The sequence below is a fragment of the Nomascus leucogenys genome, chromosome 18, assembly GCF_006542625.1.
Source record: "Nomascus leucogenys isolate Asia chromosome 18, Asia_NLE_v1, whole genome shotgun sequence".
Taxonomy (NCBI): domain Eukaryota; kingdom Metazoa; phylum Chordata; class Mammalia; order Primates; family Hylobatidae; genus Nomascus; species Nomascus leucogenys.
The window spans coordinates 47,545,241-47,571,903 of NC_044398.1; the positions used below are offsets into that span (position 1 = coordinate 47,545,241).

Genomic DNA, 26,663 nt, shown 5'->3' on the forward strand with positions numbered 1-26,663 from the left:
GCAATGTTGCCTGGGCTGGTCTCAAACTCCTGGGCTCAAGCAATTCCCCCCACCTTGGCCTCCCAAAGTGTTGGGATTACAGACATGAGTCACTACTCCTGGCCTGTTTTGCAGTTTCAAATTACAGATTGAAGATTATTAAAATTTGTTCTGAACATGTTAACATGCATATATTTTTGAATGTCACCATTTGAGAAAAGAAACTGAACTGTGGGATTTAATGCTTACATATTTGTTATAAATACACAGTACGAATTGCCATTGTAGTCTTTGTCTTCTATTTGTGCATGCAAGTGATGTGTTTTTATTAATTTCTACAAGAATTATTGTACATGTACATGTAAAATATGTAACAAAGTTGATTAGGCAGTGACCATCAAGAGAGAGGACCCCTGTCGTCTGTCTTTTAAATAGTTGCCCATAATGCTGCACATTCAGTTAACTTAAAAGCAGGAACACTTGTGTGGATGCAAACATAGTGAGGCCCATTGAATTCCAGGATCATGATCTCTGAGTTATTTAACTGTTTCATCCTCTTTAAGATCATACACCCTTATCTTGGGCATCTGTCTCCTATGTATAAACTGACTGTTAAAAGTTTGAATGCTGTTGATCAGAGTGAATAATTTACTAAAACAAGTAGGAATAAAGAAATCCGTCTTCACCTATCTACAGAAATATTTGCAGGTGAATAAGGATGCTAACTGTAGCAGTAAAAACGGTGCTAGAAACAGGCTTAAGTGTCCATTAATGGAAGAGTGACTAAATCAATGATTTTATATTTGCACTGTGGGGATACTCTGCAGCTATTAAAACAATTGATTTAGCCTGGGCAATATAGGGAGCCTTTATCTCTACAGAAATTTTAAAAATATCAGACGAGTGTGGTGGCATGCATCTGTAGTACTAGCTACTCTGGGGGCTGAGGTGGAAGAATCACTTGAGCCCAGAAGGCAGACGCTGCAGTATGCCAAGATTGTGCCATTGCACTCCAGCCTGGCTGACAGAGCAGAGCAAGACTCTGTCCCAATCAATCAATTAATTAGTCAATACAGTTGAGGTAAAAATAAATTCCTAGGTATTGAAATATTTGCAAGTCATGTTGTTAAGTAAAAAGAACAAGTTTTACATAATTTGTATGTTTTAATTCTTGTGAAAAATTGCACTTGAGTATATGGATATGTCCTATATATAAAATAATAGAGAATTGTTTTCCAAATTGTAATAATGGTTAATTCTTTCTGAAGGGAGAGTTGGAATAGAAATGTAGGGTGAAATATTGTATTTTATATACTTTACCACTAATTAAATGTGAAACTACTTAATAATGGCAAAATACTGCCTAGTAACCCCTTAACATTTAAAACATTTTCTAAGTAGACATACATACACTCCAAACTGAAATGGATTGGTTTTCCTTGCCTTAAATAATGTTTCTTTGCACATTACTTCTTTTCTATTTTTTTTTTTTTTTTTGAGACGGAGTCTCGCTGTGTCACCCAGGCTGGAGTGCAGTAGCGCAATCTTGGCTCACTGAAACCTCCGCCTGCTGGGTTCAAGCAGTTCTCCTGTCTTAGCCTCCCAAGTAGCTGGGACTACAGGCACATGCCACCATGTATGGTTAATTTTTGTATTTTTAGTAGAGGCGGGGTTTCACCATATTGGTCAGGCTGGTCTTGAACTCCTGACCTCAGATGATCCGCCCGCCTCGGCTTACCAAAGTGCTGGGATTACAGGCATGAGCCACCGCACCTGGCCTGTTTCTTTGCATTACTTCTTATCCATTCTCCCCTCAACACTGAACCTTTGCTCTTATTTATAATTTACTTGATGACAAATTTTAAGATTTTAATATTCAACAGTTTAAATTTAATTTTATGAACACGTCTTTTATTAAAAATTCTAGGCTAGGTGCAGTGGCTCATGCCTATAATCCCAGCACTTTGGGAGGCTTAGGCAGTTGGATTGCTTGAGCCCAGGAGTTCGAGACCTGCCTGGCTGGGCAGCATAGTGAGACCTTGTCTCTTTAGAAAATACAAAAATTAGCCAGTTATGGTGACATGTGCCTGTAGTTCCAGCTATTCAGGAGGCAGAGGCAGGAAGATTGCTGGAGCCCAATAGGTGGAGGCTGCAGTGAGCTGTGATTATGCCACTGCACTCCAGTCTGAGTGACAGAGAAAGACCCTGTCTCCAAAAAATACGGAAATTCTGAAGCTCTCTCAGGGGACAAGGTTGGAGTTACTTGCCCTCTGAAAATGGAACACACTAGACAAATGTTTTTATGTCATCTACAGCGATTTGAAGTTAGTCACTCAATAAAGACTAGTGAGTTAAACATTTCCGAAACAGGTTTAGGTAATTTTCTAAAGATTAATAATCATGAATATTTAATCACGAATATTAGACCTGTAATTTATTTGCTCATGTTTGTGAGATAGAGGATTAAGGCTTGCAGAGTAACAGTTATTTCACATTCCCATTGGAAATGTGGTAAATGTGCGAAATAAAGAATATATGCTGGGTGCGGTGGCTCACACCTGTAGTCCCAGCACTTTGGGAGGCCTATGTGGGCAGATTGCTTGAGTCTAGGAGTTCAAGACTAGTCTGGGCAACATGGCGAAACCCCATCTCTAGAAAAATATAAGAATTAGCCAGGTGTGGTGGTGAGTGCCTGCACTCTCAGCTACTCAGGCGGCTGAGGTGGGAGGATCACTTGAGCCCAGGAGGTCGAGTATGCATTGAGCTAAGATCAAGCCACTGCACTCCAGTGGGGTGATAGAATAAGACCATGTCTCAAACAGTAAATATCTAAAAATAAAAAATATATAATATAATCATCCATGGCACTTTACTGTCTTGAAAAGTTAAATGATAGATACTTAAAATTTACTTTTTAAATTTCGAAGTTCACTATTCTTGCTTCTAGAGTATAGAATTACACTCCTTTTTCAGAGTTAGGACAAATTGTTGAAAATGAATAGCTCTGAAATAGATTTATTTTTATGAACTTAAGTTTTTATGAATATGCTTTTACTGAAAAAAGATGTTGTATATTTAATTTCTAAAATTTTATTTTAGACTTGTCTTGCTACTTTCTCCAGACTTTGAAAGAGGAACTTTATTTTTTCTGGATGGGTCATTGGTCATTTTTACTCAGTGGAAATTTTTTTTTTTTTTTGAGACAGAGTCTCGCTGTCGCCCAGGCTGGAGCGCAGTGGCACGATCTCAGCTCACTGCAGGCTCCACCCCCCAGGATTCATGCCATTCTCCTGCCTCAGCCTCCCGAGTAGCTGGGACTACAGGCGCCCGCCACCACGCCCGGCTAAATTTTTTTGTATTTTTAGTAGAGACAGGATTTCACTGTGTTAGCCAGGATGGTCTCGATCTCCTGACCTCGTGATCCGCCCGCCTTGGCCTCCCAAAGTGCTGGGATTACAGGCGTGAGCCACCGTGCCCGGCCAACTCAGTGGAAATTTTTTATAAAATCACATTGGTAACTTGGTTAAGGAAGGATATTTCTCTTTGTACCACATTAAAAAGTACCTGTGGAATTTAGGTTCAGCCTATTTTCTCCTTTTTGTGGTGAAAAGTCAGAAAAGCTGAACAGTAGTAAATGCAGTTGGTAATTGAAAACCATTAAGACAAATGCACTCATTATTTCCTTTCAAAAATTTCCTCAAGTTCAAAATAAACCCAATCAAAATTATTTTCTTTATTTTGAAAATAATTAATCATTACCTTCAAATCACCTTTAAGAATTTCTATTTCAACTTAATCATAATGATTCAAAAATAAGAAAAAAATCATTAGAGAGGAGACACAATGTTGATGGTTCATAGGTGAAGGGGATATGATGTTGAGCATATTCTTTCAATTTTCTTGAGGTTTGAAGTTTTCCCAAATAAAAATTTTGAGCATAGGTAATTCAGTGTAATCCATGTTCTTTTCTGTGGCCTTTTTTTTTTTTTTTTTTTTTTTTTTGAGACAGTCTTGCTGTCGCCCAGGCTGGAGTGCAGTGGCGTGATATCGGCTCACTGCAGGCTCCGCCCCTCGGGGTTCACGCCATTCTTCTGCCTCAGCCTCCCGAGTAGCTGGGACTACAGGCGCCCGCCACCTCGCCCGGCTAATTTTTTGTATTTTTAGTAGAGATTGGGTTTCACTGTGTTAGCCAGGGTGGTCTCGATCTCCTGACCTTGTGATCCGCCCACCTGGGCCTCCCAAAGTGCTGGGATTACAGGTGTGAGCCACCGCACCCAGTTTTCTGTAGCTTTTTAAAACCGCAAAGTGAATTCATTTTTACCTGAATACTGTAATCGCCTGATGGATTCTTCCTTCCTGCTCCACAGACAAAATCAGTCCACTGAGACCACAGCATTACAGTAGAGAAAGTTTAATTGACACAATGCTGGTTCATGCTGAAGAACTGGAGTTATAACTTAAGTCAGTCTCCCTGAAGGCTTGAAGCTTAGGGTTTTATGGACAATTTGGTGGGCAGAGGGCTGGGGAATGGGTGCTACTGATTGGGTGGGGATGAAATCATAGAGGTGTGGGAACCATTCCTCATGCCTCTTGGTGGGACCACAGGATCTATTGAGTTATGAGTAAAGGGTCCCCTGTTAGCATCCTTGCTTTAAGGTTAAACTATAAATTCCTCCCAAAGTTAGCTTGGCCTATGGCCAGGAATGATGAAAGACAGCTTGGAGGTTAGAAGCAAGATGACGTCAAGTATGTGAGATTCCTACTGTTACAGTTTTGCAAAGACATTTCAATCTGGCCGTTGCAGTTCATGTTGTAATGCGATCTTTTTTAAAGGTATTTAAAGTCACAAAATTCATACACCATTTTATTTGCAGCCACCTCTGTTTGTTCATAGTCTCACCTTCCATATTCTATCTCTAGCAAATGGATGTCGATGTTAATACTGGGCAGTGTCTGGCTAGGTTTTCATTTTCATTTTGCATCAGGTTGTTCCCTTAGTAATCCAGTGCATTCTGGACAACTAAACACTAGAGTCAGGGACTGAGCTAGATGTTGTAGGTGCAAAGATGCCTGAGGGAAGCCTGGCCCTGATAGGTGCTTAATGAGGAGCTGAGTTTGCTCACTGTTATTATAGAACCTCTCATCTCTGCAGGCTGCCTTCTTCTGACATGGTCTCATTTTGAGCGGGAAACTCATGTTGTTTGTTGTTAGTGATGTTCTCTGCAAAGTCCCCCCTGCCCTCCTTATATTGGTGTGAAGTGTCACTGAAACGAGCCACTCTCCTGGACCTCTTTTAAGAGTGCATCTAGTCTAGTTATGTCTGCTCAAAGCATAGCTGCCTGTGACATGACAAGATTTGGGTTATTGTGGGGCTCTCTCTGCTCCTTCCCTACCTGTTACACCTTCCCCAGTAAACTCTATTTCCCATTTACATCTTGTGATTTTGGCAATGTGTATTTTGCACTCTGTTTACAAGTGGTGTGTCCTATTCTTAAGTAGCTCTCTTTTGAGGAGGGTAGACCTACATACACGTAGACTTCGTGGATTGATAGCACAGACAGGAGATGGATTACCTAACTACTCTGAGCTGCAGTTCTCTATTCCTAGAATAGGAACAGCGTGTGTATAGTGCCTGGCAGATTCATGAAGGCTTTTAAATCTATGACCACTCAGTTAATGCCTTCTGTCCTCCTACCCATCTTTACCCTCTGAGGGTACCCTCCATGTAAAGTTGTTTTTAGTATTTAAGTATAATATCCATAAGATAAACTGCTTTCTCCAGACAGTATGTATGCACTTAATAGGTATACTTATAAAACACCAAATAGCAATTCTATGTTCAGGATCACTTTGTTGATGGGTATATTTTGGGGTGCAATGCTACCTGTACACTGCACCCCAAGCTGTGTCCCCTCCAAGTGTCTCCTTTCCTTAATCCCACTGAGGTGCCATACCCGTGAGCAGAGGCACTGTGGTGTTTAATCCCTTTCTACTGGTCTTTTATGCAGTTCGGGTTCCTTTTTAGATAAGAATCATTCTTTGCTGTTTGAGTGGTTTGTTATAAATTCATTGGTTGATAGCATTTCACTTGTTGGTTCAAGTAACATTTAAACATGTGATATATGAATAGGCTTTCTAGAATGTAAAACAATACATATAAAAGCAATAATCTGGCCAACTATGAGCATCATTCAGAGTGTTGATTCTTTATATTATTGATTTTGCTTATTTATTGATCTTCTAGAAACTCTTTTTCTTTCTAATGGTACTCAAGTACCACTTCATTGACTTGGCTGACTTCTCCCTTCTCCTGAGCTGACTGTGCATGTGTCTTCCCAACTCTGTGTTCAGTGACACTATATTGGTTGCCAGGGTGGGAGTGTTTGTGCAACAGGTATCAACAAACACTACATATAGGACTCCCCCCCCCCCCACCCTTTTTTTTTGTTTGTGGAGATTCCATTAGATGTTTATTAAAACGTTCCTGGTTCTCTCATTTCTTCACACCAGTTCCTACGTGTTGGTGGTTATTCCTCCAGAAGTTGGTGGTTCTTCTTCCTGGTCATGGCTTTAACAGTCTGTTCCTTCCATTGATTTTTGTCTTTCACCTGTAAGATCAAACTTCTGGTTACTGCAAATGAATCTGCACGTCTGCATCTGCTTGTCTGGTCTGCCCACCCCTATTCCTCTCTCCATGAGTCCCTGGAAGAGTTGTGATATAGAGGCACTTGGGGAGGTATTTTCAGTTTCCTTTTCCCAGTACTTACTTAGTGACATTGCGTTTAAAATTTTTTTTTATTTTTTTCTAAATATATAATACTTACACATGTGAAATTTTGTTATATCCATAGAACATATAATGATCAGAGTACTGGGCATGTCCATTACCTTGGGTATGTTTCAAGTCCTCTCTGCTTTCTATTTTGAAATATACAATGGATTGTTTATTTTTTCTTTTAATTTTTTTTTATAGAGACTGGGTCTCGCTGTGCTGCCCAGGCTGGTCTTGAACTCCTGGGCTCAAGCGATTGGTCCATCTTGGCCTCCCAAAGTGCTGGGATTACAGGTGTGAGCTCACGCCCAGCCAGCTTGTTGTTAACTGTGGTCAGTAGATTCAGCTTTTATAGGAACCCTAGGGTTTTGACCCGAGGATGTGATTTAAAACTGATCCTTTCCAACTTCTCAGTCCTATCCTAGTTGGAAGGCCGACCAAGTGTTCCTTTAGGATGTTTTATGGCTAGCGATGTCATGGGGTTTTAAGTGCCTTGAGAAAACAGCTGAGCCATAGCAGTGCTCTTCTCGGGCATGTGGGTACAGTAGACATGCTTCTATTTTTTAAATATGATTTGTACTTTGTACTTTGATGATATTTTTTTCTTCCCCCTCCCCTTTTTTTTTTTTAAGAGCGAGGGTCTTGCCCTGTCACCCAGGCTGGAGTCGCTCTGTCACCCAAGCTGGAGTGCAGTGGCACGATTATAGCTCACTGCAGTGTTGACCTCTGGGGCTCAAGTGATCCTCCCACCTCAGCCTCCTGAGTAGCTGGGACTATAGGCACGTGTTACCACTCCCAGCCAGTTTTTTTGGGTGTGTTTCTTTGTTGTAAAGACAAGGTCTCACTGTGTTGCCCAGGCTAGATGGGATTTCTTTTACACTGTCAGAAGAAATGAGATCGTTAACTATTAATCTCTTTGACCTTGTCAATTATTTAACTCAACTACTTTGACATTTGCAATGTTGTTACTAGTGTCACAAGTTTTCTCATGGTTTAATGATTCTTTTAGGGTAGAATTTTACTAATATCTGACTTGCTACTCTAAAGAATATTTATAGTCATCAACTTGCTCTCCCTTTCCCTTGCAATTCCAATTTTTTAAAAAAATCCTCATATATAGGGGTGATTTTCAGAATGATAGAGAACAGAGCCAAAATGCTTTGGCCACATGAGGAGTGGGTTTCCTACTTAATGTCCAAGGGACAGACCTAAGCCTGCGAAACTCAGCGTGGTGATAGAGACCTGTGAGGCAGGTAACTCGGGACCCTTAGAGATAAAGAAGAATCTGGATAAAAGAGCTATGAGACTTATTTTAGAAATTGCCTAATGACAGATTCAGGGTTTTGAATAGGGAATAGTATCTGGTATTCAAAAGGTTTCTCAAATAAGTGGAAGAAAAAAAAAAAGGTAGAGCTGGCCCTTGAAACGCTAATCTGAATAACAAAAGACCAAGCTGACTTTCCAGGAAAAGTGTGAAAGGCTTCTGAACCCACTTTCCTTGTCTTTGTCTTTGTGTGACTGTACTGCCCATTGTTGCTACACACAATTAAACACATCCATGCTCTGGAGTCAGGTATTAATGCATAGGTGTTACGGTTTTTAAAAATACACCTACAGTCCGATATTTTAAAATTGACTTTAGTTTCTTATCAGTTACAAAGTCTTATATATATATATAGTGTGTGTGTGTGTGTGTGTGTGTGTATATATATATATATATATCTGAAGTACTGCCTAATGTTTTTTCTAGACAGAAAATTTCTGTTACTAGTAACCCAGTTCACCCTAGTCTATTATTTCAGAGCAAATAAGCAGTCATCTTGATCCTCTTTTATCTGAACATTTTAAGAGTAAACGTTTCAAGAATAAAATGGTTCTGATCCCCCAGTATGACCACAACAAATATTTCAAATCTTTTATTTTTGTAAATGAAAGTAATATCTTCTGTATTTTCTGTTTATTTGTCCTATGTATCATTTGTTTAATCATTTTTCTAAAAATTGTAATGTCTCTGTCTCTAAAGGCATCTCTTTCTGGTAAATATTGGTATGAAAATGTTTCGTATAAAAGGAGCTGAAGTTCTTTTAGTCCATTTGCAAATCATGAATCCTGGATTTAATTATATCCCAAGGGAAGAGCCTGAGGAAACCAAAAGTACTAACATAATTGGGCCAAATTGTGTAATCAAAAGCAAATGATATGGTTATTAAATCTAATAAAATGATTTCCCAGCATTTAATTCATTTCTCTGATTCAAGATATTTTAGTAATAAATAAATTTGTTGAAATGGACATTCTGTGCTGTCACCACTTTTAAACAGTTCTTTTCTTAAGACCATTTCTGGTAAGAAATATTTCTAAAGGTTACACCTTAATGCAGATAGTGGATGTCTGCTGGGGCTGGGAGAAAAGGAAGGTGGAACAGGAGGTAAAGTATGAGTCCTTATTAAAGTGGAAGGAAAGGAATGAAGAGAGTACATCGCTTTTTAAAAAGTGTTATTCTCTTGTATCAACATCTTCATTTTACATAAAATGAAAACACGCCATTGCTTGGTAAAATCTATGTGATATCTACGGGACTAATGGCTAGTTTGGCTGGGGCCGGGGTTCATGCCTGTATTCCTAGCACTTTGAGAGGCCAAGGTGGGAAGATCGCTTGAGGCCAGGAGTTAGAGACCAAAATGGGCAGCGTACTGAGACCCAGTCTGTACAAACATTTTAAAAATTGGCCAGGTGTGATGGTGCACACCTTTAGTCCTAGCCACCCAGGAGGCTGAGGCAGGAGGATTGCTTGAGCCCAGGAGTTTGAGGCTGCAGTAAGTTGTGATTATACCACTGTACTCCAGCCTAGGTGACAGAATGAGACCCTGTCTCTTAAAAAAGGAGGAAATACACACACACACACACACACACACACACACACACACACACACGACTAGCTTATAAAGATTTTGTTAAAATACATAGGAAAAGAAACTCCTGATAAACTTGCAAAGAGTATATGTAATCATTCCACAAATATGATTGTATTAGGGTTTTTCAGAGAAACAGAACTGGTAGAATGGAGATTCTATCTATCTATCTATCTATCTATCTATCTATCTATCTATCTATCTATCTATCTATATCTGTCTGTCTTAGATATGTATGTCTTTAGCTATATATGCACATATAACATTTAGTATAAGGAATTGGCTCATGTGATTATGAAGTCTGAAAAGTCCCAAGATCTGCAGTCACCAAGCAGGACCCCTAGGAGGACCGATGGTGTAAGGATCAGCCAAATGCCTGCAGCTCTAGTCCCCCAGAAGATCTGATACTTCAGTCCAAAGGCAAGTAAAGGCCATTATCTCAGCTCAGCAGTCAGGCAGGACTCCTCTTCCTCAGCCTTTTTATTCTATTCAGGTCTCCAAATGATTAGATGATGCTCACCCACATTAGGGAGGACACTGGGCTTTTCTCGGTTTACTGATTTAAATGTTAATCTCTTTCAGAAACACCCTGGCAGACACACCCAAAATAATGTTGGGCCAAATGTCTGGATGTCATGGGACCCCGTCAAGTTGACATATAAACTTAACTTTCACTATGATATCTTTAATCTCACTTACAATCTTAAATTCCAGCTAGAATAGCAGCAAGACTTTTTGCTGATAGATTAAAGGGAATAAGGGGTATGTGTGTCTTTTTGTCTATTTCCCTATCTCCTTCCTCCCCCATCTCTTGTCTATTAGAGCAGCTGTCTAAGAACTGAGAAGGATCTAAGATTTTATCCTACTTGCAAGCTAACAAGTTAGCCTGCCTCAGTTTCATGGTTGCTGACAGAAGACATGAGGCTCCTAGGTCAGAGATGAGAAACTGTATTACTCTTAGCACAGCATGCAACATAAGCATCAGCATATTTGGTTCAGTTCTCCTTACTCCCTAGACCTATGGAAGTGATGCCCTTGGGCCCAGATGGATGCCTGCATGCTCTATGGGTAATATTACAGGAGAGCTGTAACATTCCTCTGAGCTGAGGAATCTTTTATAATGGCAGTAAGCAAGACTCACTCCCCTTGGCCCTGGAGGGAGACACTGTCTCTATCCCCCACAGCTTATCTCTGTACAGATATCTTTGAAAAACAAGTCCAGAACAGAAGCAATCAGTGCCTCTGTTTGTAAGACATGCAGATTTGCAAGAGACAAATGGAGAATTGTCTCCCAACACAGAAAATAAAAGTTGTGAAATGAACAGTTTAATAAGAGGCTGGTAATTATATCAATTGGCTCAGTCATTTTAGAAAGTAGTTTGATACTGGCTACCTTAAAATGATCATGCCATTTGAAACATTATGTTATAGACTTCCTTCAAAGAAGTGAATCCTAAATATTGAAATGCTTTTATTTAGAAATCTGTCAAGTTACTGGAGTTGAAATGTTCTTTGATGAGTGAATTTACCCGATAGAATATTGAATCATTAAAAATTGTTTCTTTAATGATTGCAATAAAATGATACATTAAATATTTATATTTTCTTACTATGTAAGAAAATAACCTATATGATCTAAAAAAAACTGGAAGTAAACACCAAAGGTAAGAGGAAAAGACAGAAATTATCTCACATCAGTACAACAGTGTCCTGGAGAACCTGGTGTTCTTTAATCACTCTAAACGAACTTTTGTGCCACAGAAGATGAAGGACACTTATTTTTTAAAACAAGTATGTTACCAAATTCCCATTTTCTTTTTTTAATTTATCTAGAGGGTGGTGTTGAGCACCTAGTTAGCCCTTAATAGTTACAAGACAGTTTTCTGAGTACTTCAATTAGCTCATTTGATTTTTATGGAAACTCTGAGATAGATACTATTATTTTCCACAGTTTATAAATGAGTAAACTGAGGCACAGAGAAGTTAAGTAACTTGTCAAAATGATTCTGCATGCAAAATCCATTTTTTTATTACTGTGCTCAGCTGCCATATCAAATATAACATGTTTAATACTTTATTGTATTTGTTTAATATCTTAATTTTTGTTTCACATTTGTATCATATAGTGGGAATTAAGGACAATGCAACAAATACATAGCTAATGAGTTTTATTTTCAAAAGAAAAATAAGCGTTACTCTGGTAAGCAAGCTGCTTCTGAAAAGAGATTGTTTAGTCTGAATAAAATCATGTCAACTAGAGGGTGGCCACTTGGTCACTAGTGTGTGGTGGGAGAACCCTGAACAGTGCAGACGCACTTCGTGCAAAACAAGCGGTGCCAGCGTTCCTGGCATGGTGGTATCTGCTTGAGTGGTCATCTGGGATAAATATGTATAGGAATGCGGCAGATGACGGCAGGTGAGGTGCTGGGACTAGTTATTAGATTCAGTGATTCTTAGTAAGCATCAATATGTAAATATTCCTATGCGAATCATTGATGACAGGCAAAATGGAAGAAGAATGTGAAGACAAATTGCAGTGTACTTTTGGATGTTGGACTAAATATCTTCCAAGAAGATTCCTCCATGCTCTGGAATCCTAATAATCAATGAGAAGACTTACACATTGGAACTGAATTTTAAAATTCCATTATGCATGGAACTGGTGCAGAGATACATACTTTTTGTTGTTCTCTGTGGTTAGATAGCTTTCATAAATCAGCACCATCTGTTCTTCTTTTGCCTTTGGTTGTATGGAGTCATGTTGTATATGTATCAAGATGGCAGGCATTTCATTTCTCTGGGAAATGAAAATTTCATGGACTGTGTTAAATACTACATTTGATCAGTACTAGCTTGAGATAAGAATAGTAGGAATCTGGTTGAGGGGATGAAGCTCATACACAGTAATTACATCACAGGCGCTGAATAATTCTTCATAGAATCCTAAATAATTTGATGTTGAGCTTTGTTTAGTAGAGCATAGTTTATATTATAAGGAACTGGACTTTGTCTAAAACTATAACAACTATTAATTTCCCTCTACAAGGGAATATTTTTAATTTTAAAATATCTTATTTTTGCTATATATTATTATATTATTATATCTTATCTAATATTGTCTTTTCTAAAAAGTATTTGCATTTTTTTATGAATGTTTTTATTCTGGCAGAATATAATGATCATGAATAAAAATTGTATTACACATTTCCTGACTTTATTTCTTTGGAAGGTTGCTATAGAGTTATCATTTTGAATTGTGAAGACCTCTCTGCTACAGATGTTTTCAATTGTTTTCCATATATGATGGGAAATTACTTTTTCCTGGTGATTCGGCCAGTTAATCAAGTAGTTGGGACATTAACACAAACGCCTTCAGGAATCCTATTTGTGATACCTAGGAGACTTGGAAACAGATTCCCTTTGGAATTATTTTTCATCAAATGTAATCCAAAGAAAAAGTGCTTTAATTCACTCTGTCAACATCCTAATAAATATTTTCTCTAGGATACCATAGCTCACTAATAGTTAACATGTCTCTCATTAAGTTAGGAAAATCTTGGAGGGATTCTAAAAAGTATGAAAAAGAACATTTAGTTGAGTGTTTTTTTAACAATGTATTTGAACTGATTAAAATATTTTACTGTTATGAATAATTTTTTAAAAACACTTGACAGTAAATATTGTAAATTGTACCATGAGAATTTTCATTTTTTTTTGTGCTTTCTAAACATAAAAATAAAAGATAGGTACATAGGAAATTTAAGTAGAGAAGTGTAACTTTAAGTTTTTATAAAACATTTTTTGAATTATAAATATAAGCTTTTCTTTCAAGTGATAAATATCCAAAATATTTACTTCTTGGACCTCAGAATTTGAATGTAGATATACAGATGACTGGTTTCTAGATTAAGTTTTATAGTATTCCTCTGAATTAGACAGTATGGTTTGTTTTTCTTATTTGGTAAACGTTTGTGTTCTTGTTTTCTGTGGTGAGAGATGGAGGCAGGATTCTAGTCTAATGCGTTCTAGTTACAAGTCCCGTACTTTTTTGCGGTAGGATCACTTAAGTTTTTGGATTTTTTTTCTCTTTTTTAGACATAAGGACTCACTCTGTTGCCCAGGGTGGAGTGCAGTGGTATGAACATAACTCACTGCGGCCTTGAACTCCCTGGGCTCAAGTGATCCTCCTGTCTCAGTCTCCCAAGTAGCTGAGACTACAGGTGCATACCACCGTGCCTGGCTCTTTTCCAATTTCTGCATGAGAAGTTAAACTTTAGTTATTTTTTGGCCCCCCTTTTCTGGAATCCTAATAAAGGTAGTATGTCAACTGCCTTTTTATGGCATAAGTAATCACTGATTGGTAAATCGTATAAAGACTTGAAAAACTATAAATATCTGAGAAGCAGCTTACGCCTATGGCATTGTTCCAAGAGACACTGGCTTCTCTGGGGCATGAGGCTTTTCAGCCATGGTAGCTCTTGCAACCTCCTGATGTGAGTCACCACGCCTGAGCTGTCTGCTAGAGACCCCAAGAGAATGGCTCCTGCACAGCTGTGAGGACTACTGGGTGCACCCTCCTCTGGAAAACAAGGCATGATACAGCCTTGTTGGCAAGTGGGGTCTCCTGCCTTACACCCTGCACTGTCAATCAATGCCAGGCGGTCTGTGGGGGCCTTGACAGTCTGCATGTTAGTTAGACCCGAGAAGCCCCTCCACCCCCTTGGCAGGCATTTCAGAATAAAAATAAAGACATAATGCTAAAAGACTTATAAAAACGAACAGCCTCTCTGTGCCACTGTTCCCATCTTTCTCCCTAAATGTCTGCTCTGATATTTACTTCCATGTTTCTAAATAATATATTTATGTTGCTCTTTCCTGATTACCAGTTACTGACATCTGTTGACTTGCCATATGGAAGATGAGAGTTGTTCCTTTTATACTGCTTCTAGTTTCTTGTTCCCATCCTCTCAATGCTGTTACATCCAAAGTCTAAGTTCAGTCAATAGCCAGTGTCACAGCACATGGCAATGTGACAATTGCTCACTGCATAAGTGATGCACAAGTGGATACTCTGATTATATTTCCTCTTCTACAGTTTTTTGTTTCTCCTGGAGCAATTTTTTTTTTATGTTGCTTTGTTTTCTCTGTATATATTTTTGATTTTCCCCTTGCATTCTGTGTCAGGTCTGTCAAGATGCCATTTATTTTTCAAATACTCAGAAGTATCAGACCTGAGCCCAGGGAGGAGGTGCAAACTTGTAGTCTATTTGGGAGGCCTAGACTGGAGGATTGTTTGAGCCTAGGAGTCTGAGGTCAGAACTGGGCAACACAGCAAGACCCCATGTCAAAAAAAGAGAAAAACTAAAGGGGAATGAAAGAACTTTTAGAACGATATCAGACCAATTATTAGTTTCTTTTTTTCTCATAGACCTCTCCATCCTCCTGCTCTTATCTGAACTGGTTTCTGCTTCCTTAAACTGCCCTTTCTCCCATCTTCTAGGACTTTCCTTGGGTTCTGACTGATTTCTTATTGTGTTTTCTGGATTTTGCTGGAGCACATCCCAAAAGAGCTTTATATAAGAAAGTGTTGATGCGAAGGAAATAAAGATCTTTGCAAGTCTCAAAATTTCTCTTATCTTTCATGCTTGATCTTTTTGAGCATGTAGTTCTACACTGAATTGTTTTTTCAGCGTAGAAGATATGACTTTTAGTAGAATTTAATATCACTATTCAGAAGGTATTGTTATCATAGATCATTTGTTAATAATATTCCTAGTTTTAGTCTGCTAGCAATCATCCACATCATTTGTCAATCCTTCGATTAAACTCTGCAGTTTGGAGATAACTCCTTGTGGTTCTCTTGGCATTTTGTACAGATGCCTCATCTACGAGGAGGAGATATATATATATATATATATATAAAACAGAACAGATGTCTTCATTGTGGACAATCTTTTCCAGGATGTTTATAGAGCAAGATAGACATAGGATCTCCTCCGACAGCAGCAAGCAAGGATACTCCCTGTCTGTGTAAAAGATTCGGGTTCCCTAAGCCTAGGGTTCTTCTGTGTGTGCCAGTGTCCCTGGATCCTCTTCACATCACCTTGTGAGAATCTTAGCTGAGGAACCACTACATAAAAGGATGATACTCTGGCTAACGGTGTGGCTATGAGTTGTGAGTAGTTCTTTGTCTGTGACCCAGGAATCTTCTGCCTTCTGCCAGCATTGATGAAGCTGTAGCTTTCAGGTAGGATAAAAATTCTAGACCCCTCCTACTTTTTTTACATCTAATTTCTCTCTGAAAATGTCTTCAACCACCACCCCATAGAGTTTTCTTCTTCTTGCCATGCACTTGATTGTATATAGCATTTAGTTATCTTTTTCTTGGTTTCTTTACTCGTCCTAAAGACATTTTACAGTGATAATATTTTGTATATAGCAAAGCACAGTAAATATCAGGTGTCAGCAAGTTTCTAAATTATAAATAATATGATTTTATTTGACTGGGTAATATGTTTCATATTAAATTGTTTTGCAAGGCACAGTGTATGAATAGATGAATACATGTATATACTCTTAAAATGTCATATATTTGTACATAATTGCCCTAAAAGATTTATCAAGGTATGTTTTCTATATTATGTATTATCTATTTCTGTCTTCAATAATGTTTATAAAATTACCATTTGTTGGGTAATTACTGTGTGTCAAGGCACCATGTAATGCTTGTGATATGGAGGATTTTCTTACTGATTCTCTCAGTACTAAGAGGAAGAGTTTTTAAAGAGTGTGTGTGTGTGTGTGTATGTGTGTGCGTGTGTGTGTATTTGTGATGGGGTCTCACTCTGTCGCCCAGGCTGGAGTGCAGTGTCGTGGTCATAGCTTACTGCAGCCTTGAACTCCTGGTCTCAAGCTTCTTGCTTCAGCCTTCCCAGTAGTTGGGACTATAGGCACGCACTATCTCACCGGGTTTTTTGTAAAGACTGAGTCTTCCTACGTCGCCCAGGCTGGTCTTGAACTCCTGGTGTTAAGCCGTTCTCTGCCTCAGCCTTCTAAAGTGCTGGGGTTATAGGTGTGAGCCACTAAGGCCAGCCAAGGAAGATGTTTTTATTGTTCACATTTTACAGAAGAAGGGATAGAAACATGGAAAGGTACATGACTCGCATAAGGTTATAAAATTGGCAAATGATAGAATTGCTATTCACGCCCAGGTCTGTTTAACTCTTGAACCCAAGCTCTTAATGTCTGTACTCTGCTATGAAATGGAGAGTAGGGACAGGAAAAAGAAAAAAAAACAAATGGCTGTATTGTCTCATCTGAAAGTTCTTTGGCACAGTTTAGTTTAAATTGATACTATATAGTTCTATTTTTTTCTTATTTTAAGAAAAAAATAGAGGCGGGGTCTCACCATGTTGCCCACACTGGTCTTGAAATCCTGGGTTCAAGTGGTCCTCCCACCTCGGCCTCTGAAAGTGCTAGGATTACAGGCATAAGCCACCTCACCCAGCCAATACTGTATAGTTCTTAAATATTGATTTAACATACATAATAACAGCTTTGTTTACTGTAGTTATAATGGAATTCAGTGTATAGTTCTTGCTAAAAGTAACTACATTCAGTCACAGCTTAAAAAAAAGTACCAGACAGCAGAATAAAACCATATAGGAGCTGATAATTTACACATCCAAATATTGGGAAAATCTAAGTTGAGGTTCCACAGCAACTGCAGCTCAGCCTCAGGGCAGTGAATGTTGCCATCCAAACTGGACACCGTATGTAGCTTCATGAAATAATATTCTCCATGCCCTTAGATGCCTGATAACGGCCACTGTGGGAACAATGTGTGAATTATCAGTGACTGTTTTATCATTGTAGTTTGGGGCATTTCGTTTATGTGGCTGTTTCATAGTGCAGCATAGGTGTTTCAAGTGGTGATACATCTTGGTGGCATTTCAGTAGTCCTTAAATTATTAATGAATCCTGAAAAAAAGATCTGTAATGTGTAAGATTATTTTTGTGTCCTACATCTGGTTTATAAACAAATCACATTTGCTGTCCTTCCTGCACCCACTCCCATTGGAAAAGCATAGTTTTGGGAGTTCATGTTTACATTCCAAGTGCACTTCTCAGGCAGGTTCAAGATGCTGGTTAACCTTTGAAATGTATTATGTGCTGGTGCTTAAAGGAGACAGATGACTAAGAAGTACATGTTAGAGCCTTTCAAGACACAGCGTCATCAATCAAATAGCCTGGCTTCATGCAGAGCTCCACCATCCAGAAAGCACAGAGCACAGCTATGACTCACAGAAAAGTTTGGTGCCCTTAGTTTCTACTTCTCATAGATTCGCAAAGGAAATGTCAGTTGGGCCTTACTGCCTGCTTTGTCTTCTCTTAGTATCTCTTCAGTGATTTAATATATTGTTTGACATTGTATCTTGAACCTATAACTCTTGCTTATCTGTTGTTCCTATTGATGGCATACACCTTTCTACTGTGAGTCTCTCAAATAACATGATTGAAAATATAAAATTTTTCTCTAATGTTGGACTTCCTGCCCTAATATAGGTGGCTTAATAAGTTTCCAATGTGTGCACCTATGAATTATGTTGAAAAAAGTTCACAATAAAATCACCATTGTTAAATTTATGTAATAGAAAAGATATACCTAACAAATTATGTGTATACATAAATTATACATATAAACTTCTAAGAAATAGATTAAATACATTTTACTTAGTTGTATTTGGGGGAACATATTACCACAGAGATTCCTAGGCATGATTTTACTTTAATTAGCAAAACATTTACAAAGCTTCTACTAGGTGCCAGAGACTGTCTCCATCATTGTGTTTGGAGAATCTGAGGATCTCTTCATTGTTCTAATCTGGCTAGTAAGTCCATTGATCTCAGTCAGGTATCTTTATCATTATTCAAATGATTTTGAAAAGCCAACTTTTAACTATTAATAATAGTGAACTCTCTAATGAAAAGACAGTGGCCGAGATTATAAATGAAGGTAGATTCTTGGGTGGCTTTTCATTTATTTTTGTGAACTACCACGTTTATTCCACATGCACCTTTTTGAGTACTGATTATCCCATTTGAACACCTATCTAATCATTGGTTTGTAAGCTAAGAATAGTATAACTTCAGTAAACTGACATGTGTAAACACCAGCAAACTTATTGAATTTCTGCAACACATTGGAGTGATTTGTACAAAATACTGCCTTTGTCAAAGGAAGCATAGGAGGATGGGGGCTGAGTACTTTGTTACTTTTGCTTGTCTTTTTGTTTGGTCCTTCATGCACAGAAGTAAACAAAAGTGGTCCATTATGGCTAAGACCTTAATGACTTTACAGATACCTCTAAATAATCAGTCGATTGGCTTAGGGTAACTTTATGTGAAATTTTATGGGATGAAGGCTGTAAAATCTGGAACTATACCACTGCCTGCTCCTTTTGACAAGCTGCGTTAGTAGGAATCAAGAACTGAGAAATATGACTTTGAAGCTTTTGGTAATGGTTATGGTTTATAATCGTTTTAACTGTTTTGAGTATGAAGCTGTTTTCAGACATGCATTTCCAATGTCATGTATATTTGTTTATCAATACATTGTAACAATGGAGTAATATATAATTACTTCCTAAAATATACATGAAAAGAAATGAAAAATGACCAGATAAGAAAATTAGCATAAAGATAAGTTTTTTTCTTTGTTTGTTTGTTTTCTTTCCTTATCCCAGTAGCATATCTTATTCACCTTCTGGGATACACTATCTCATGAGACTCTTGTTTTCAATTTTAGCTTTTTACAGCACACACTGATCCTATCATTAAAGGTCATCCTTCTTAGAGGAAGCAGTTACCACGATCATAATGCCTATTAGACTCCCATTTTATCCAGTTTCCTTTCACATTGTAGCAAGAAACCTAACACAGAGTGTACTTTTCTTTATGTTGGCTGCCTCTAGGATGAGGATGGGACAGAAGAGGATAACAGTCGTGTTGAACCTGTTGGACATGCTGACACGGGTTTGGAGCATATACCCAACTTTTCACTGGAGTAAGTTACTGATGGTTTCAACTAAATTTGCAATATACATGTAGCATCATTAATTGCAGCAAGTATTCCGAAAGCATATGGCATGAGGAATGTTTGTGCTTAGTTAAAAACATGCCGTGCATTGATTTGTTTTTCTAAAGAACATCTTTCATCTCTTGAGTTAATTATGTAATGTAAGCAGTATAGCATGGAAGTTCATGTGTACCTGTCCTGAGTTTCATGCCCTGGCAAATACTATTAAATTATAATATAAAATAGTATTTGATTGAAGATGTTTGTCATGTTAACAACACTGTAAACAACGTAACTCTTTTCAGATTGCTTTGTGTGTCAATATTTTGATCATGTGTCTGTTCTTCACTTTGCTAAATTAAAAAAATTTGCGGACATACTTGAAAAAATAGTTAGATCATGTTAGCATTAATTATTATAGTGTGTGTGTATATATATGTATTTATTGTTGTTTGAAGAAATAGAATCTCTCAAGATATTTAATGAAAAAGGGAGGTCCTAGGTTAGGGACCTTGAAAATGATTTTAAGTATAAAAGGACAAAGAAAAATCTCCTATTTGTTCCACAATGTTCTGATTATTTTAAATATTGACATGTGTAAATGGTAGGCATTCTCAGGACTTCTTTCCTTGGTAGCTTAGAGCAGGGAGGGCAGTCATTTTGGATTTTTTTCTTTGACTTTGGGCAGAAGTTGGGGATATAGACATTGACATTTATGTACTTAATTCTGTCTTCTCTTGGTCTTCCAAGAGAAGTGAGATGAAGCAGGCACTAGGATCAGATGTTGTTTGAATGTATGGCAACCAGCACGCTGAGTATTTACATTTAGTAAAGTACTTGCCATGCCATAGTTCTGTTTAGAATGTGAGATAAAATCAATTTATTGAAGTTATGCTATTCTTAGCTTACAAACCAATGATTAGATAGGTGTTCAAATGGGATAATCAGTATCCAAAATAGAATTTTATGAAATTTGGTAAAAAAAATAAAAGTAATAAAAAATCCATTTAACCATTTGGCAGTATGGCAGAATTTTTATGTTGTTTTAATTAGTGCATGTGATTAAATCTGTGCACATATTTTCAATTTTGATTTGTTTGATATTCCTGTCTTTATGCAGGACATTCATAGTACATAGGATAACTTTAGGTTTTTATATTAGAAACATAATTGAAAAATTGGCATTTTCCGTCACATAAAATTATATTGTGGTCTTTGTGAAATTCATTGGTAATAATTGATTGTTTTCCAGCTGGCTTAAAATAGATATTTAATTGAAGTACTATTTCCAGATATTGGTTGTTAGGTAAATACTGCGTAGACCTCTGATGTAATATGTGTATGTAAAAAAATCTACAAAGAAAGCAAAATCTCATTTAAATAGTTTAGAAAATTACATTGTCTATACCAATTTTCATTAAACTCAGGCTTTATTTTATTAATAGTAAAGATTCATAGACTTGACAAATCCATACGTTATGTAATGTTATGTTCCTTATGCAGAATAGTTTTGTAATAGAAGTAACTTCATGTTATGTCATATAATATAAATAGCTTCATAGCTGTAGTCCCAGCTCCTCAGAATACTGAGGCGAGAAGATTGCTTGAGCCCAAGAGTTCTAGGCCAGCCTGAGCAACATAGCAAGACTCCCTTTCTAAAAAGAAAATTAATTACGAGCAATTTTATGAAAATTATTTGCTTTGTAGTAGATGCCTGTTGGCTTTGAGAAAGGAGTTTTGCAAGCTGCACTTGCAGCACTCTTATAGCTGTTTAGGGAAATAGTGACTTTGAATTGTCATGAAGTAGTGAGCAGTAAGGACAATGGTGATCTCCCTTGGGCTGTCATTTACAGGAGTGAAAATTTTGATGTCACTGGATTATTGGAAGGATTAATGATGTGACATATGAAAGAGCACTTTGTAAATTAGAAAGTGTTCTGTAGCTGCAACATCTTTATTCAGTTAATCTTTAGAGTCCTTGGTAGCCACAACATCTTTATTCAGTTAATCTTTAGAGTCCTTGACAAAGGTGTTGGGATGGAAGAGTTTCAGTGTAAGTCTAAAGATTTGAATTGAAAGACATAAACTTGTATTACACAGAAGAATAGGGTCGGTCCAAGAGAAATGTTCTGTGTCATTTTAATGTAGTTATCTCTGATGATTGCTCTCCCTCCATGCCATCAGACTAGTGTTCAGGTATGTAGTGTTTAATGTTGCCTTCATCACCATGCTTATATTCCAGAATATGTATATATATGCCTGTGCACTTGGTGGGATTTTTGTTCTGTTCTCTTTTGTTGTTTATTGTGTGTCTGTGTTGTTGCAGTTTTTTGTTTTGTTTTGTTTTGGTTTTGGTTTGTTTACAGTACACGTTCATGCTCCCTCATTCATCATTGTCTCACAGTGATATGGTAAAGCTCGTAGAAGTCCCCAACGATGGAGGGCCTCTGGGAATCCATGTAGTGCCTTTCAGTGCTCGAGGCGGCAGGTAACGTATCTTGGAGGTTTTTAATTGAATCATAATGTAGAGTGTTTTATCTTCATTTATGCTCAGATAGAGAGTGGTGTTGACTTAGCATATGCTTAATAGGAAACATTCTCATTTGGAGGCAACTGCTCCTTCATTCCTATATATATGTCATAATCACAGAAAGCACTTAGCCTGATGAAGAGAGGTTTTGCAGGAACGTGAAGAAACTGCATTTGAATTATCCTAATAAATTTATTGTTCATCACACTCAAGCAAACATTTTACTTTGCTGTAAATTGATGATGGACTTTGAAGTCAGAACTCCAGATGGATTTGCAACGTTAAGGAGAGCTTAAAAGCAGTATTTTTGGGAAAGCTTAATGCAATAAAAATTATCTAGAGGACTTAAATTTGATTTAATCTTTAAATTTGTGTTTATTTAGTTCTTCAGTTTTTTTGAGTTTTTTTATTGTTAAAAACCTTTAATGTGAAATTTTTAAAAATTAGGCAAGCCATAGATTTCTGAAGTCAAAGAGTCTAAAAATGTTGTACTGTTTGTTAATCTCAACCTCATTACTTTACAGAACATGCATCCTTAAAAACTTCAAATGTTATATCAGTTTCCTTGATTCTATTCCTTTTTGTGTGTGAAAGGACTGTTGTGATATTTTTGGTTTTAATGTATTCAAATAGTATGAACTGATTTTCCAACAAAGGCTTGGCAGACCTCTGTAATAGACAAGTGAGGTGCACCGCATCCTTTCCCATGAGTCTGAACTTGTGCATGTTTAACTTGTTTAATTTAATTGCATCTTCTCTTACTTGCTCTCTAATGATTACCTGGGAAAATATATTTATGAACTATTTTGGCTTTGTAATTTTTAACTTATTTGTTTTATCGTTATCACCTTATTTTTTTTTCTTTTTATTTTAACTTTCTTTACATGGTGAGAAAAAGTGGGGAAGTTGGAGGGTGGACTTAAGGCAGTGACTGAGACCGTAGAACATAGTTTAAAGTGTTGTCAAGTAATTACAGGCATCTAGGGTGTTGTAAAAGATAGATGTGTGGGATTAAAGTATGCATTTTATTTTTTAAAATGAGTATTTGAGCAATGGTAGTACTTTCTTGTTACATGTAAGTAACTGTGGTGAGTTCAGATTTCATCTCTCATGGTTCATGCAATGTTCTAAAGCTGAAACTTGACTTAGAACTCTGCTGGAATATGAATGAGGCTTGAATGGTAGTGTTATATAACAAGGTATAAAATTCACCTTGAATTTTCGAGTGGTGTTATATTCAGAGAGTTGTGGCTGCTTTTACTTTTTAATTCTCTTTAAAATTCTTTTTTTTAACTTTAGAGAAGCATTAAAATTTCTTCAAATAACTTATAAACAATATTATTTTCAACATGGCCTTGCCTTTATTTCATGTAAGAAATTGAGTTCTAAATTACCTCAAAAGTTAAATTTTGTTTTCATTTCTTTCCTGAGTAGGAAAAAAAAGATAAGGTAAAATGCATGGATTATAGCTTCCCAATATGCATATGCCTTAAAATGCCTGTGAAACATAACTCATCACAAATGAGATTTAATTGTGTCTGTACCAACTTTGAGCCAGCATTTCAATTACATGTTATTATATTTTCTGTCGTTTATTGTGTATTTTCTCCCTCACTGTGAAAGGATATTAGGGTAAAGTGAACAGATGAAAAGCCTAAAGCAAAAGGAGAGTAAGATGGAAAAATAAACTTACTATCTAGATTAAGTCAAAGGAAGGCATTCACAAAATCCACCACAGTTTCTGGTTACCATGGCATTTAGTTTTGATAACCAAACAGATTCAAGAAAACAAGTATGTCTTTGCAGAACTAGAAGTTCTTTTATAGCTGAGTCATTTTTAAGCCCTATTAGTTTGGCACTTAATGAAGAAAGTTGTGCACAGAGATTTTCAAAGAGACAAAGAGATTTAAGAAAAGCAGATTCTTTATAACCTCATTTTAGGCATCACCAATTTTCATATGGAAGCAGAACAGAAATAGTTCGTGATTCTCCAATACCTGTGTTACATGGTTAAGCTTCCTTGTGGAATTGATAGTCATGGTTCCTCACAGTTGGGTTAATAATGGGAGAGAAAAAGTAGGTGGTCTGTTCAGATTGACAGATACAAATCTCCAAAAACCCAGAGATACCCACCTTCCTCATTCTCAGAAATGCTCAGAAATGGATTCCTGTTATTTCATAAGAAACTTTTCCAAGCATTTCTCTTGTGACAATCCCTGTGTTAGGCGCTAGGAAACAGAGATGAACAGAGTATGTTCTTCCTCCAGAGATTTGCAGTCTAGATGGAGTGATAGCCAAGAAATCACACAATTATAATTATGTGATAAATGTTGATATAGTTATATAATAGGTGCTCTGTGAGCTGACAGGAGAAGAATGGTCTGAATTAGGTAACTGAAAATGGCTCGTTGTGGAAGATGATTTTAAATGTGATGATAGCTTGTAAAGGTAGCTGTGTCAACTTCATGGTGGCTTGTGCAAGAGCAAATTAAGCAATGTAGTGTAGCAGGAAGGAAGAGATTAAGTGAAATTAAGAAATTGCACATATATCTAGTAGGAATACAATAATATATATTCATGATATATAAGTAGAAATTTCCAAGATAACTTCCCTTATATAAAATTCCAGTCATTCTTGAGCCTTCTCAATTTTGGAGGATAACTAATTGAATAACAGTTACTGAATACTTACTTTTATAAAAGTGACAAATACATGTCAGTATTGCTTTCTCATTTAGATTTTCAAAGTCAAAGCATCTAATGAATAATGCAGAATACCAATTGTATATTTTGAAGAGAAGGAACACAACCCAGACCACCTCAAGTATCAAATGTCATTAAGGAAAACAGTAATGTAAGCTTGTGAAGTTAATGTTAGAGAGATTTTTACAGCCATTTAGACCTTATTATGGCCTGATGTGTGATGAAGTTTTTTTTGTTGTTGTTAGTTTTTTGTGTTTGTTTTTTGTTGTTTTGAGATGGAGTCTCACTCTGTCGCACAGTCTGGAGATCCTGGCTCTCTGCAACCTCCGCTTCCCTGATTCAAGCAATTCTCCTGCATCAGCCTTCCTAGAAGCTGGGACTACAGGCGTGTGCTACTATGCCTGGCTAGTTTTTGAATTTTTAGCAGAGACAGGGTTTCACCACGTTGGCCAGGTTGGTCTGGAACACTTGATCTCAAGGGATCCGCCTGCTTCAGCCTCCCAAAGTGCTGGGATTACAGGCGTGAGCCACCATGACTTGGCTTAAGTTTTTTAAAATAAGAATCTTGCACTGCTTACTTTCAAAACTATTTTCTAGACTAAGTTGAATATTGGTTTTCAATGAGGGGCATTAATGGCAATTAGCTCATCCTCCAACCCCTGCCTTAGTTGACTACCTGCTGATACTTAGAAATAGAGACAAATAGGTAGAGAGACAATATTATCTTCCCCATGATGATGTTTTTCTTGAGTTATTTCCTTGTATGTTATTCAAAAACAAAGTTAACTGATCCTCATCTATAACTATTCATTCACAGTTTCATTACTTCGGTGATTCCTTTTTTTAAATTATTTTCTTAGTAGAAAAACATTTACCTAAAATGTTTCATTACCTTGGAATCAATTTTTATTTCACCCATATCATTTCATTTCCTCCTGATTTAAATGAGAAACATCAGCTGGGCGCAGTGGCTCACGCCTGTAATCCTAGCATTTTAGGAGGTCTAGGCGGGCGGAGCACTTCAGGTCAAGAGTTCAAGACCAGCCTGGCCAACATGATGAAACCTCTGTTTTCTATATATTCATATCTCTGGGGAACAAGAGTGTACAGGATTTTGATTTCCACTTACTGTTTGATAAGAAAGCCTCTTTTATTGTAACTACATATTAATTCCCAGCAGTGCATGCCCTTGATTCTCAGGAAGAAGGGAAGTTGAAAAAACCATATAAACCCATTTACCATACTCTCATTAGTAGTATGTACTCACAGAACAATCCTTCTTAACATCTACTTGTCAATCATAAGACTTAAGGAAAAATCTAAAGTTTCACAGTTAGAAAATCAGGCCCTGTGAAGATGGTGGTGAGGGAAATGCAGGGACTCTGGGTGTAGGGCTGGCTTTCTGCTACTGACTCATGTTGGCAGATATCTTATTTATTAATTTATTCTCAACTTTTTACAGATTTACCATCATTTGATTTGTCTGATTAACTTTGATTTTTATCCCAAATAATTTTTTTCATCTGTTTATCTTCAATACAATATTCAGAATATTAGGTGAAGTGTCCACATCCTTTGGAAAAAGCTTCTTCAATTTCTGTGTTAAAGTTTATTTTTATGACTTTTCCCCTCTTTATTTATTTGCTTAGTTACATTATTGTCCATAAATTCCATCATGAAGCTGAAAAA

General features: G+C 37.1%; 1 protein-coding gene across 6 annotated transcripts in view; it reads left to right on the forward strand.

Moving 5' to 3' along the window:
• PARD3 (par-3 family cell polarity regulator) overlaps positions 1 to 26,663 on the forward strand; it is a 705,675-nt gene that overhangs the window by 397,350 nt on the left and 281,662 nt on the right. For all 6 annotated transcript variants that reach the window (XM_030797833.1, XM_030797836.1, XM_030797834.1 and 3 more), the window contains exons 6-7: positions 19,638 to 19,729; positions 22,146 to 22,229. In XM_030797833.1, coding sequence (XP_030653693.1) covers positions 19,638 to 19,729; positions 22,146 to 22,229 — 176 coding nt within the window. The remainder of the gene's footprint in view (positions 1 to 19,637; positions 19,730 to 22,145; positions 22,230 to 26,663) is intronic.